General features: G+C 39.4%; 1 protein-coding gene across 2 annotated transcripts in view; it reads left to right on the top strand.

The window, feature by feature from the left end:
* The first annotated feature begins 580 nt into the window (after positions 1-580).
* The window catches only part of SLIT2 (slit guidance ligand 2), a 265,496-nt gene continuing 251,221 nt past the window's right edge, over positions 581-14,855 (top strand). For both annotated transcript variants that reach the window (XM_061991809.1, XM_061991808.1), the window contains exons 1-3: positions 581-756; positions 2,623-2,694; positions 3,545-3,616. In XM_061991809.1, the coding sequence (XP_061847793.1) occupies positions 581-756; positions 2,623-2,694; positions 3,545-3,616 (320 nt within the window). The remainder of the gene's footprint in view (positions 757-2,622; positions 2,695-3,544; positions 3,617-14,855) is intronic.

Below are 14,855 nucleotides of genomic sequence, written 5' to 3'. Positions count from 1 at the left end.
AGACAGTTTGATGAATGCCTGCGAGAGGGGTATGATTTGCTGAGGCGCCGCTGGCAGGGCGGTGTGTGCGCGGTGTCAGCCCCGCCGCCGCCCCCCGTGGGGCTGTGAGCGGCCCACGGCGGGGGACGCGCGTGGGAGCAGCTGCCGCGCTGCGCGGACTGCCGCCCAGGAAGCGCGCCGCTTGGGCTGCCGGCACGGAGAGGAGTCACGGCTTTGAAAGGGGTGAGGAGGAAGATACGGAGCCGGCCCAACTCCGACGTACCCCGAGCCCGTGGGTTTTGCTTCGCCTTCTCAGGAAGCGTGTGAAGACAAGACCCAAGTGTCGCCTCTCTCCGCCACCCGAGGGGCTACCGAGGCCCAGCCCCCCTCTCAGCGAAGTTGCCTTCAGCCGCGGATCGGTGCCACCCACCTCACTTTGCCGGGGTTGTTTTTTTGGCTGAGCTTTGGATAGAAAGGACTTCGTATTCACCGCACCCTGAAAGTTGCCCGAGCGCTCCTCGCGGCGAGGAGGAGGGCGGTGCGCCCTGCGCCTCCCCGGGGCCGAGGCCGGCGGGCCCCGGCCGGGCGGTAGCGGGCGGTGATGATGTGCGGCTGGGGGAAGCTCACCCTGTCCCTAGGGTTGCTGCTGGCGATGGCGGGCGAGGCGGCGCCGCAGCCGTGCCCGGCGCAGTGCTCCTGCTCGGGGAGTACCGTGGACTGTCACGGGCTGGCGCTCCGCAGCGTCCCGAGGAACATCCCTCGCAACACCGAAAGGCTGTAAGTAACCCGGCCACGGCGGCGGCGAGCGCCCCTCGGCCCCCGTCAGGGCTCCCGCCGGCTGGCGGGGCAGCGGTGGCCCCCAGAGCCGGGACCGTTCATGGGTCCCGACGCTCTCGGTGGGGGTGTGTGTGTGTGCTGTATTCCCTTCCCTTCCTCAGCTGCTGGCGGTGCCCGTTCCACGGCGATGCGCGGAACCGCGGCAGAGGTGGACGCTGCTCCCAGCCGCTGCCTTTCATCCAGGGCAGCAGCGGAGAGGAGCACGGTTCCCGCCGCCGCGGGGAGTGGGAGCGGCGGGGCGGGCAGCACCGCAGCCCGGGGGGCGCCCCACGGCGGTGGAGGAACGGCCTCTCCCCGCGCCGGCGCCCATTTCCCAGCAAACTTCGCTATTGCAGCTTGCTTTACGCGAGGCGCTGGGGCAGCGCCGGGCCGCGGCGCTTTGCGGGCGCCGGCAGGCCCAGGGGCGGGCTGCAGGACTCCGCGGGCGCTCAGCACTCACTCCCGCTCCGCCCAGTGCCGCGGGGGCTCCGCGCGGCAGGCGGGCGGGAGCGCGCAGCCACCCGCTGCCCCAGCACGCAGCTGGAACCCGGAGGGGCTCTGGCTCGACGCAGGCACGCGTCTGCCTTGGGGCGAGGGCACGCCGCGGTGCGGTAGCCTCTTTCCCGCTCACATGGCACTGAGTTGTGCTTTAACTGTGATCCCTTCCCCCCCATCCGCTTCTTGAGACCGTTCGTGTACCCTCTGGCTGAGGGTATTTTCTAGCCTTGCGAGCAAGCAAGCATGTGGTCGGCTGTTTATCATGTCAGGCTGCTTTTCGGAAAGGTCTAAGGAGTGGAAGAGGTGAGCATGTTATTTCTTACTCTCTAGTAAGTCACTGAAAGAGAATGAACGCACGTTTTGATTGATGAGTTTCACGATTGATGAGTTTCACTCTAGGAAGAATAAATGAGACACATGTCTGCTGAGGTTTGTGCGTTTTCTTTACAATGGTGTTTTGGCCACATGTGGCATAAACAGCACACAAATATTTTTTTTTTTCCCCAACTGCACTGGGAATGACATGTAATTATTAGGGTGTTTTCCCTGTAATACTACTTTCTGATGGCTTACTTCATGAATCACAAGTCTGGCTTTATTTGTAGTGATTGGAATTGAGGGACGTTTATATCCAGACCCCAAAATGCTATGGAAAAGGGACATGTAGCTCCAGAAGAGGAAGCAGTGCTGGAGTATCAACAGAAATGCTAAGGCCTAAATACAGGTTTCTGTTGCTTCTGAACATGTTTCATTCTGCAGTCTGTATAGCCTCCTGTGCAGAGTGAAGAGTTTAGTTTTCATAAATTATATTTCCCATCACTTAGCCTCCGAAAGTCTTAAGCTTCTTTGCTAATCGTTGCTATAGGAATTTAAGCCCTCTTCTGCCATTAGGCAATTCTCAGCTTTCATAATATTGCTACAAAAAAATGTCTTGATTTCAGTGACTGAGTGTTTGTAACAGTCAAACAAATACAGTAGCATGTGTATATAGTACCTTTAGTGGTTTTGGAAATGCAGTTATAACTATGTTCAGAGAGTTTTTGACTCATCTATATTGTTAAAGATAAATGTGAGCTCCGTGATGGCAGTCAGAACTGGCTTTGTAAGGGTCTCTTGCAAAGTTTGAACCTACTTTTGCTTTCAAGACAAATCTTTTTTCAATCACTTTGATATCAGGAACTCAAAATGTTATGTGTTATATGAATGGTTTGTTGGGTTCATTTACATCTCCTAATTTCTGAATATGCTGTGCTGATGAAAACAAACAAAACAGCTTAAAAGTATCTTCGGAGTGTTTTAATTTTGTTGCTTATAAATTATTCTTCTTAGGGATCTTAATGGAAATAACATCACAAGAATCACCAAGACTGACTTTGCTGGTCTAAGGCACCTTCGAGTTCTGTAAGTTTCCTGTTTCTATCACTGATAACTTTTAGGACTGATGGTACAATTTCAGATAAAACCCATTGAACTAGTTCTCTTACAGTTTATAAGCTGTATGAGTTCTCACTTTTTAATTATGGTTTTACTACATCTGAACTTACAGCACCTCTCCCACGTGTTAGACACTGATACTAATAAGTTAGCTATTGCCTTAAATATCATTTGTTTAAAATTTTTAAGACTCTCCTTAAGATAATGAGAACTTGATAATTTAATTTGGCATGTGGTGTACAAGGAAGAGTTACTAACATTGGTTGAATTACTGTTGGAGTAACTTCAGTTTCAGTTTAAAATACTGCAGAGTTTACTGTTTTGTTAAAGTTAATTTGAGCAAGTTGTCATATTTTATCCTTTTCTATTTCTCTCAAACAGAATATCATGTTGTAGCAATTCAAGAATTTTTTGCCTTTTCCCAACACCACAGTGCACTATTTAGTTGTTACTGTGTGCAGTGAATATCGTCTTCATGCTGTTCAACTGGAGTCTTGTAACTTGCCGAAGAGCAGTGATGTGTGTGCACACAGCGTATATCCCTATGTGTAACTTTTTAACCTGGGGCTCTTAAACTAAATGAATGCATGTAATATCTATTTCTATTTCTTCTACTGAGGATTATTTTTCCTCTTCTGGGTATATAAGCCTATGTAAAGTGTTGATGACAGGGGTCTGGAAGGTTAAAGTGGGTGTCACTCTAGGATAACTGTTGTACTGTTTTAATGAATATATGGTTGCCTTTAAATGACTACTGTTAATGAAACAAGTTTTCTCAGAACTAGTAAAGCTTACATATAAAAATTCTATATTTCAGTCAGCTAATGGAGAACAAGATTAGTACTATTGAGAGAGGAGCATTCCAGGATTTAAAAGAACTGGAGAGGCTGTAAGTATTTTTAATTATAAATATATGAGATTTTTTTTTTTTAAAGAAATGACTTTTGTGTTAAAGGCACTCAGCCCTGTGATTTTTAAAGTGATTTTTTTTTTTAAACTTATTTTTCGATAAGGATATATGCTTCAACAGAATTAAGACATTCTTAAGCAGTATGTATAGGGGGTGTGTGTGAGCTTTCACGAGTAGTTCAGATTTGAAGTGTAAACTGCAGTTGTTCTGTAGGAAATAGTTTGACTACTGTCCAGTATTTTCCCTTGAATACACAAGGACTTTTTCAAACATGAATGTGCCTAAAAAAAGCCTCTTCTCAGAGGTATGATGTTGGATGTTAGTGTTGGAGATATTGAGTATTTTATACAATTACTTATTGGAAGTAACTGCTGGTTATAAAGTGTTGTCTTGTTATATAGTATGAAAGTAGTAACTGAATTCTGCTCTAGTTTTTATATGATTTAAACTTTTTTACAAAGGCTTAGGAAAAAATATTAACTGTTAAGTTTTGAAAATTGCTTGGAGTTGGACTTTAAAAATAAGATTGAATATGGTGGGGAGAGAGGATGGAGCAGGGGTGAGAGGATATTGTCTGGTGAAGTTGAAGTGCAAACACCTGCTGGGTTGCAATAGGACATAGAAAATGAGTAATTCCCAATCTGGTTTAGGTTTTTAGAGAAGTTGCTTAATTATCAGAATGAGCCTTCTTGTTCTGTTGCATTTCCTAAAACAAAATTCTTTTAATGTATTGTACAACTTGGGACATCTGACTTGTTTAAGGCAAGATGCTGATTGTTGGATATAGTTTCAGATTGGAGCTAGGAAAGTCTAATTATGGCACTGTATTAATGTATGTTCATGTATAATGTTATAGTGCCTTCATTATTAGGCATCTTGGTTGCTACATTTTCATTATCATGTTTAAGGATACCTCTGAATCTTGTTTAGTTTTTACTGTGCTGGTGCTTTAACTTCATAGAAGTATTTCTGCTGTACTCCATTGAAAAATAGCATTGACCTAAACATTTTGTTTGGCTTATAGTTGTGCTCTGTATCCACAGCTGCTGTGTGTTTTAAAACAAACAAAAAACCTGACAAACCATTATGGTTTGGTGGTAACATAGACAAAGCTCTTCAACCACCTATGTAATTATGATATTTCTATGATAGTTGAAATATCAGGTACTTGAGATAATTACCTAATTTCAAATAAACCAAAGTAACTTTTTGACCTAAAAAGTCAATGTGTTGTTATATATAGTGCAGCCTTTTAAAAGTAAATTCTAATAAGACTGCTTGCTCTTAGAAATGCATATTCAGATTTTTTTCAAAGTTATATTGAAAGACAATGCAATGCTTTTTTTATAATGTGTTTTAAAATTTGTACAAGGTATAGGCATTTAGTACAGCTTCTTTTCTGGAGAGATATATTGGAAAAATATATACACCAATATATAGTGAATTTTTATTTCTTGATTACCTTGAAGCAAGGTCCTACTACGTGATTTATTAAGACTATTTCTAAGATTATTTTAACTTGTCATAATTTTGAGGCATATAGTGGTAAGATTTCAGAAGTATAGAATACTAGAATAAAAAATTAGTAGTTAAAACTTACTTGTCTGATCTGTTCGTATTTTGCCGTTACACTTGCTGTGGGTTTTTTTCTTTGGTTTTCTCTTGATACACCTGTAAAATATTTGAAAAACCAATAAATATTTTCCCAATTATATGGGTTCTGGAGAGAAATTCAGATAATTGTGGCAAGTTTTGTAAATTATTTTTGTTCCTCTTTCTGCAGGCAAACCATGACATTTGAAAGTTTAGTCATTTAGACGAGTCACTTAGACCTACAAAGTTAGATTCTTTGTTTTTCTTCGGAGTTATTTTGTATCTGCTCCAGTATTTCTCAATTTCTTTAATTTACTGGAATTCAGTCAGTGTTAGGTGTGTGGGTGACTTGTAATTTGAATATATATGCAGTATATCTGTAAACCGCCCCAGCTGTTGGCTAAGAGCAAATACTTCATATTTGTGAGGAAAAGCTGAGAAAATTCCTCTTGTTTACAACTGCCAAGTCCATCTGATGAAGGCACATTGTTATCTGACAGCCAATTCATCTCCTTGGGATTCTGAAATTCAAAACAATTTCTCAGGAAACTTGTGGATAGTTCTTTCAAGTATTTTCTTTTATACATTAAATAGCAAGAACTTTAAAGCATTTTAGTGGGTTTTCTTCCAACTTGTAAGTGTAGGATGTTACTTTTCCACTGTAAGTGTAATGTGCCAAGCTGCTGTCAAAGAATACCTGATGCAGTCTTTTTAGCATGCCAATAGAAGGTATAAGCAAACCTTACTGCAACTTAAATGAACTCAGTTTCGTTTATAAGATTGTTTACATGTAGTATTTCTTATGTTGAAATATCTTGTACTAGTGTATGCAGAGTGAATTTTAAGATGTTTCATGTAGTTCAGTATTCTCTTTAATGTGAAGAACAGACTTTCACAGTAGTTTCCCTTTGGGGAAAAAATAAATCCATATCTGTAGGTTAAGTGATGCTTTTAGATTTTTTTTAATTTTTCAACTGGAATTTCAAATTGGAAATAATTTCTCTTTAGAATAGTGTCCTGGTTTGACTGGGAAAGGGGATAGAGTTAATTTTCTTGTTAGTAGCTGGTGCAGTGCTGTGTTTTGGGGTTAGGAATGAGTGAGCAGCTGTGTGGTGCTTAGTTGCTGGCTGCGGTTGAACCACAAGCACCAGTTATTCTGATTTCCAAGGTACTGTTTGGTTGTTCGGTGAGTTATTCATTGTGAATAGTCATTTGTAGATATAATTGTGCAAAACGATGAATATCCCCAATTCCCTCTATGGGAAGTGAAGACCTGAAGTGCTCTGCAAAATTAACCTCTGGGAGGTTAATTGTCTTTTCAGAAGAGAACTAGTTAAGATATGATTTGATTGAATCTATGTATACCTCTTTCAGATGGATAGAGATGCTTCTTCTATAGTTTCGTAAAGCAACAACAAATCTGTAGTACACCAGATATGTGTAGTAGTTTTGTGTGCAAACTACTACACATATTTAGACCTAATATACTTCAGGAACTTACAATACACCAGTGTAACTATAGAAGTGCAATGGAAACCAAAACCACAATAAATACTGCTGAAACAAGTGATTGTTGCTACAGCAGGCCTGCTGTAGTTTTACAGTAAAAATGTTAGCAATATGTAATCGTATAGTAGTGCCTCCTAGAATAGAAGTGGGAGGGAAAACAAGATGGAAACTAGCGGTTTATCTGAATAAGTTTTATGTTTGTGAAAACAGTAGTTGCTGGAGAGACCCTGGTGAAAGTGGAGGTGATTTTGCTGTAAGCTTTTTAGTTAGATACTTCTCTGAAAAATCTTCTCTCAAATAAATGGGTGTATGCTGCAGTGTCCAACTAGTTGTAATCTCTGTCTGGTTTGAAGAAGCAGTTCTTACAGGGGCTCTAGGTCTGGTTCAAACCTATTTGGTGCAACAATGCCTAAACTGCCATGAATACGACTTTCTTCAAATCCTGTTTCTTGAGTGGCTCAATCAGTTTGTTGTGTTGAGAAGATACCCTGTCTGCAGAAATGTGACTGTGTTTGAGCTGCAATAGAACAGCCTATTTTTCAGTCCATGGGACAACTTTTACCTTTGTGTACACACTGAAGCACTGTCAAAAACTCTTGGATTAATTTACAATCTTATCTGTCCTGTATCTAACATCTACAGGACTTTCTATATTAACTAGTAACCTGTATGATCAGCCCATGTTCCTATGAGTAAGGCCTCTAAAGAGTAAATGGCCATTCAGTACTTGGCAGGTCCCATAAAGAAAGGATTCGGGTATGGCCTGTTACATTGTCTGAACTTCTACATAAACCAGAATAATGTATTTGAGTTTCAGAATGTGCCTTCCTGCCACAGAGCAAAGGGTCTCAAGGTATGGAAAACTTCCACAACATTTAAGGATGCCATAATTCCTTATGGCAATGTGAAATAAAACTTTTTTTCTTTCTTTAAAAAACTGTCATATTGGATGTGAAGTTTATAGTAGTTTGAAATAGTCTCTTAAGAAAACAAGATAAACTGAAAATACCCACTTTTTGAAAACTAACGCTATTATTAGACACAGTTTTAAAAATTACTTGTAAAAAGTATAGTCAGCTGTTATCCCAGAGACCACCTTCTTCTGTGGTTTTGCAGCTACTGCTCAAAGTATCCCAGTGCTTTTACAAGCTATTGTCATCTAGAAGGAAGTATAAAATTCAAAGACAGCTGCTATAGACTGTTGAACCAGTTCTAGTATAAGCTACTTAAGTCTAAAATTTCCTAACAGTTCTTTGTACTCCAGAAATACAATGTAGTCAGGTTTTGAGGATTAAATATACTCTTCACTTGTTTATATAGCAGAGCAGTTACCTTTTCATTTAGGAAAATATTTTTTGGCTGCTGGAAATACTGTTTTTAATAATTTTTTTCCTGATTTTTCTACGTTTAGTAGTAGAGATGCCAGCTATGATCATTCTAGGACTATGCTAAACATCCAAAAGAGGTCAGAATAGGAAGAGCTTACAGCAATCATTTGAAAATTGTACACATTTTTTTCTTGTATTTGTGAATAATCCATTGAGGCAGCAGTATGCCCCTAAAATGCTAATTTGGAGTCTGATTCTGCAGACATTTACCACGTGAATAACTTGGTTTGCATGAGTAGTCTCACTGATTACTTTTGTGAGGGGTTATTTGTGTGGCCTAAAAAGTTTCCAGGCCAAGCCTCTACACTTTTAATACTTGAATTAATAGAATTTTTCTAATATGCCTATTATCTTAATAGCTCTAAAGAGTTACACATGTAGACTTAAAAACCCAAACTAAAAAAAAAAAAAACCCACCTGCCAAACACCACTATCTTTGCTTAGAACTAGCATGAAGGTAAAATGTTACTCTCTTAAGCTGTAGCACAACTGCAGCTTTTGACTTAGTATCTGAGATAACCCCTTCCCTGCCCTCCCCCCCCAATACCTTCCCAAACAACAGCCCCCCTAATCTATACAATGTAAGCTGAAATCCTGAGTTCAAGAAAAGAATGCTGTAGGGGTTGAACATCAAGTTGGTACTTGAAATAGCTTTAAAATGAAAATTATCCATGTTGTATTTTCACATTTCTTACAATGTATTAATAATGGAGAAAGAAACATTTTATGAAGTAAGTGTTGTGTTACAATTAATGCATTTTTCTAAATTTCTACAACATTTAAAAAATAACAAGCTGATGAATTATCTATACTTGATATTTATTGTATATTAAAAGAAGTTACTAAAACTTAAGATGAAGAGAACAATTGCTTAGGAGTGACTTTTGGGACTGTTTGAGTAGCACTGAAAATTATTAGAGATTTGTTTGTGCTGTGGATAAACAATTTGAGACTTACAGATGTGTCACAGCACAGAAGGAGAAGTATATTTCAACTACATAGTTTCAAAGACAAGTGGTTGATTTTTTTTTCTTAGTAAACAAACTGAAGTACTACTTGAATTTATTTTCTGCATATAAATCTACATGTGAAACTGCTGTCTGCAAATTCTGCAGCAAGGGCTGAATTATAACCTCAATATATAGAAGTTGATCTTTTTAAAGAAGTTAAATGGCATTCAGAATAAAGTGGGTTTTAGCTACATTTCACATATTACATGCCTACAGTTATCTGTTTGGGCATTAGCCTAATCTGATAAATGTGATAAACTATCAAGAGGTATTAGGTTTTGAAATGATAAACCCAAAACTCACTGAGAGTTGCCATGATTTCTGAATGCATGACGCCTTACAGACATCTCATCCAAAGGTATGCATAGAAAGATGTGCTAAGAAGTAAAACCATAGAATCCTTACTGTTGGAAAATACCTTTAAGATGGAGTCCAACTACTAACCTAACATTGCCAAGCCTGTGACTAAACTAAAATAAAAACTACAATTTGTCTTGGGCAGTGCTACCCACCAGTCCTCAGCAGTTACTGAGGGAATTAGCAACTAGTTCAAAATAGACTACATGAAGTAGTACTGCTTTTTGTCTAGTCTGGGAAAGGGACAGACTGTATTATGTGTATAGTCTTTCTTAGGGTGCAGACTTACTGTATCCCTCTGATGGGATAAAACTTGCTTTCCAGAGATTAAGATAAACCTGTGTTATAACTTATTATTATGTATTGATGTGTGGCACATGATTTCAGTTTTATTCCAGTTGTTTGACTAACTCTATCCATAAAACGGAAATTCCAAGTAGGAAAATAGTTAACATATAGAAAAATCCCACTATTCTTCTTTTAAGAGTCTTTAAACTCGAGCTGCATCAATAACTTAACCCCAGAATAGTTAGTTTTGGTCTGAACATTTTCTCTCTGGGTTTTGAACCTCTTATAGAATATAGCCCTTGTGACTGTGGAAAAAAAGTGTTAAAAACCTCACCCAGAGCTACAGGACAAAGATCAAGAGCAGAGACTCCTAGAAAAAAAATGCCAAATGTTGTTTGTTTTTATGATGCAGTTTTGCAGTTTTACAGTTTTGACTAAAGCGAAATTGGGGTTTCTTTAAAGTTTTCAGAGGTTTAGAGGTGAATTTTATAGGCCAATATGGAATTTCAGGTTATGTGGTAAAAAAGGCTGTGTGAAGTCACTGCTACTGTTCCAGGAATCATTTACATCACCGTCATAGCTAAAACCAGCCAATAAATGAATGATGTTTCGTCTTTCTGTGCTTGACCATATGTAATTTCAATGAAAGCAGCTTTTTTTTTTGTATTGGTAAAACCTTCTATAATATAGTATAGAAACTGGAATGAGTTCTTACCTCTTCAGCTAAAAATTAATCTCCAGTTAATTTTTGTAGTGAATCTTTCTCCTCATTTAGGTGTCCAAGTTCATTACTGAAGCCTAAGAATAATTTTTTCAGTGGAGTGCATTCTGAACAGTTTGACAGCTGCAGCCAGGACAGTGTAGGCTGGACTGCATACAACCTGAGGTGTTAATGCATGTGCTTGTTTTTAAGGCTACTTGATATTTGTTTGTTTTTTTTTTTTTCTTTCCCCTTAAAGCCTTGATACTCAATCACCTGTCTGGCTTTAGTCTGAATATGTGAACATTTGAAGGGTTTAATACCTTTATGCATGTGTAATAGCTAGCAGAAGAATAGTGATTTCAGGTAGAGAATGTTTTTGAACAGCCCTGAAGGGAGTGAACAGTTATTCCTTGTTAATCATGGATGTGAAAAATTCTTCTCTTAGCTAATCCTGCATCGTTTAAGGGCAATGCATAGCACATTCCTCATTTTAGAACAAGGAGGAGACCATGAAGCCTGCGGTGCTAATCACTTACCAAAGGAATGTGAGACCATCTCACATGAGTTGTACTGGGGCACATGTATTTATAGATTTTTAAAAAGTAATAAATACTATGGTAATTACTGATTATTAGCAGAATTTTCTCAAAGCAATTTCACATACCTTCTTTAAAAATATCCATTAAATCAGAAATAGACAAAGGCTGTCTTTGAAAACTGTATTTTTAAAGATTTAGTATTCTAATGTAATTTAAAAAATCAGATCATAGCTACATTTTGATTACAGAATACTGCCAAATGTTTGATAAAAATCAGAGTCCAAGAGCTATCCTCTTATTTTAAAAGCCTTGTAAATGTTCGCTATTAACTTTAGTATATTTGCTTCATCTGAATGTCTTTTCTCATGGGACTCTTTTTTATAGGTCTAGAAGTCAAATTGCAGTGAGAAGTCCTGTTTGCTCTTTGCAGACCTTTTTACAAATTCCAGAGCAGGAAGGCTGTTTATTTTTCCCACATCTGTTTTGTACTCTTCCTTTGTGACACTGTTTGCTGGATGCTCTTCTTTCTTGCTTCCTCTGAAATGGGTAATTTGCACTGTTGCAAAATGTTGAAACTAAATCTGATTCTACAGAACTATTGTGTCAATGTTTTTGTTTCAAATTGTGTTTTGTGTTTGGAAGCTATCTTAAATTGATTCTATAGAGCACTGATATTAAACTTAAAGCTATACATTTTAGTTTCACTCTGTAAAAATAATTTATCTGCAGAGACAGTTCAATCTGTTCTTTAAAAAGCATTTAGTCACAGGTAGTGCATTTGAAGGAGTATCTTAGATACTCTTTTGCTATTTTAATTGAAGAAGCCGCAGTTCTGTCTGGAATTTTACAGTTGAACTCCAAAATGTATAAGGGATCTGGCTGCATAGCTGCCACTCCAGTAACTTGTATTGTTGTATTACCTCACTCATTCTGAAGAGTTTGGCTGAAACTTCATTAGAAAAAATGTTTTATTTTCCTTCATAGTATGTAGTGCATTGTGCTGGCTTGTCTTTAATAATAGTCTAGACCAGTAATCAAATACAATGTGGCAAAATCTCCTTTAAGTTTTTTAAGACACAGCAGCCTTTCTGACTTGAGTTTGGCAGGATGCCTGTACAGGTGGTACAAAAAAATACTTGAGTGAAGACTTACTGAGGTAACTCAGTGCCAGAAAGACAGTTACAAGCTTAACTAGACTATCTGCAGGCCCTCCTTGCCTTTCTAAGCAATCTGTTAAAACTCTAGCAAAATTCCATCTAATAGATCAACTTCCCCTCCTCTCTTTCTTAGCTTTGTCTTGGAAGTAATCCCAGGTGTTGTCAAAGATGATCCTGTCTGTCTGACACTTGATCCTGTATTGCTTTATTTGGGGGTTTATAACTTCTGTTTCATTCTTTGTGGTATACTTTATTCGATAAAGTGTACAATGAATTAGCCTCACAGGACTGTGAAGGCTTGAAGGAGCGTCTCTAGTTGGCACAGTCCCATGCCACTGAGTAATAGAAGGTTGATCAGAGCAGGCAGCTGAGGCATGTCTCCAGTTGGGTCTTGCATGTCTCCAACAATGGAGTATCTACAGCCTCTCTGGGCAACCTGTTGCAGTGTTTGACCATCCTGTATTTTGATTTGGGCCCATTGCCTCATGTCCTTTCACTCTTCATCTCTGAGTTGAGTCCGGCTCAGTCTTCTTTACTTGGGAAGGAAGAGTATCGCTTGTTTATATGCATGGTGTGTTTATACACATTGAGCCTTTGAATCTTCTGTTCTCCAGGCTAAACAGTTACAGCTCTCTCAACCTCTCCCACTGAAACAGTTGCTTTGATATGTCTGCTTAATCATCTTAATGGCCATTCTCTGTACTTACTTTAGTATGTCCGTGTCTCTCTTGTAGTGGGAGTTGAGCACTGGGCATAGCTCTGCAGATGTCCCACCAGTGCTTGAGTAGAGGGGAGGGATTACCTGCCTTGAGGTGCTGGCGTCATTCTTCCTACTGCAGCTGAGAACTCCATTGACCTTTGCTGTAAGGGCACATTGCTGACTCCAGTTTAATTTTTTGTTAACCCAGACCCCAGCCTCTTGCTGCAAAGCTCATTTCCAGTTAGCTGTTCTCCAGAGTGTGCTGGTGTACAAGGTTATTCCTCCCCAGGTACAGAACTTTGTATTTCCTGATTGTTGAGCTTCAAGCATTGAAACTGGCTGCCCAGGGAGGTGGTGGAGTCACCATCCCTAGAAATATTAAAAAAAACCCCATGTAGATAAAGTACTGAGGGTGCACTGTCCCATCTTCCAGTTTATGGATAAAATGTTGGTCAGTACTGGCTGCAGTACTGAACCTAGGGGTACACCTCTAATGACTATTGTGCAGCTGGACTTTGTGCCACTGATCACTGTCCTTTGAACTTGGCATTTCAGACAATTTTAAGTTCACCTCACCATCTGCTTTTGTAGCCTGTACTTCATCAGTTTGTCTATGAGGACAACTGTTAAAAGAGACAGTATCTGAAGCTTTACTGAAGTCAGGATAAACAATATCCGCTGCCTTCCCCTCATCTGCCAAGTTCCTTATTTGTTGTAGGAGGCTATCAGACTGGTCAAGCATGATTTTCCCAGTTGTAAATCCATGCAGCCTACTCAGAGTCATCATCTTGTCCTTAGTGTGTCTAGAAATAGCTTCAGTTTTGCTCTGTCACCTTCCTAGATATAAAGGTGAGACTGTCCAGCTTATAGTTTCCTGGCTTTTGCTTTCTTTCACATATTTTTAGTGCAATAGACAGGATTAATAAGAGGCTTCCAAAAAACAACAAGACTTAATTTCTCTCTTTTTTTTTTTTTCCTAAAACAACCCAAAAGCCAAAACTCATATAAATAAGGAGTGTGTCCTAGCTCTGCTTATATTGGAAAACCTCTTAAGCAATGTGAGTATAGACCCCTGATTCATTGTGCACAATAGTGTTCTGCATAATGTCTGGAGGATTGATTGGGCTAGGGGAGGAATGTGATAATGTTTGACTTGACATCAACCCTGTATGAGAAGAAAATGAAGGACAGTAAAAAAAAATTAGGGTTCAAATAATTACACTAGCATAATGTATTATTATAGCTTGCAAAGTGACTTTCAGCACTTGTTGTACAAGTAAGAAACTGAATTTGCAATAGTGTCTTATGACCTGCTTTATTTTAGATTTTTTTTTTAATAAAACAAGTATCTAATTGGTATTTGATATTGAATTGAAGCTAACTTAGATATCTTTCTTACCTAATCACTGTTTAGCCTGGAAAATGGAGCCTTGATTAACTAGTTCTTGACCCAGAGAAAATTTTGACTCGGACATCTTAAGGCTATAAAATCAGCCCTGAACTTCCATGGTTGCAATTTTTATTCATGTGGTCAGAAAACTTGACATTGCTAGGTTTAATGCAATGGAGTAATTTGACTAAAGATGAGAAGATCTTCTCAGAGACTTCTTAATGGAAAAACTGAGACAATTTTTTTGCTTGGCTGTTCTTGGGCTGCCTTTTACTTGATGACGTGTTCATGCAAGTCACATTCACAGGCAGTGTTGAAGTGTAGTAGATGGTAGGTTTGAACATGGATGTGCAGATGTTCTCTGCCTCTGGCAGATACAGCAGCAGATTTTTTTTGTAGAAAAGTAATGACTTGCCTTCCTTGCAGATACAAGCTTAAGTTCTCTGGTGAGGAAATAAGCATCACTTATTCTGATGTCTAATATTCTGACTATATATCTAGGGCCAGGTTTTCAGGACTTAATGGTTAAAGCAGTCCATGGAGGTGATCTGTGTGCTTGCCCCAGCTTTCTGTTTTAAGATGCT

Source organism: Colius striatus, chromosome 3 (assembly GCF_028858725.1).
Source record: "Colius striatus isolate bColStr4 chromosome 3, bColStr4.1.hap1, whole genome shotgun sequence".
In the NCBI taxonomy this organism is placed as follows: Eukaryota; Metazoa; Chordata; class Aves; order Coliiformes; family Coliidae; genus Colius; species Colius striatus.
Note: the sequence above shows the minus strand (reverse complement) of the source record. Positions and strands in the feature narration are given on the sequence as shown.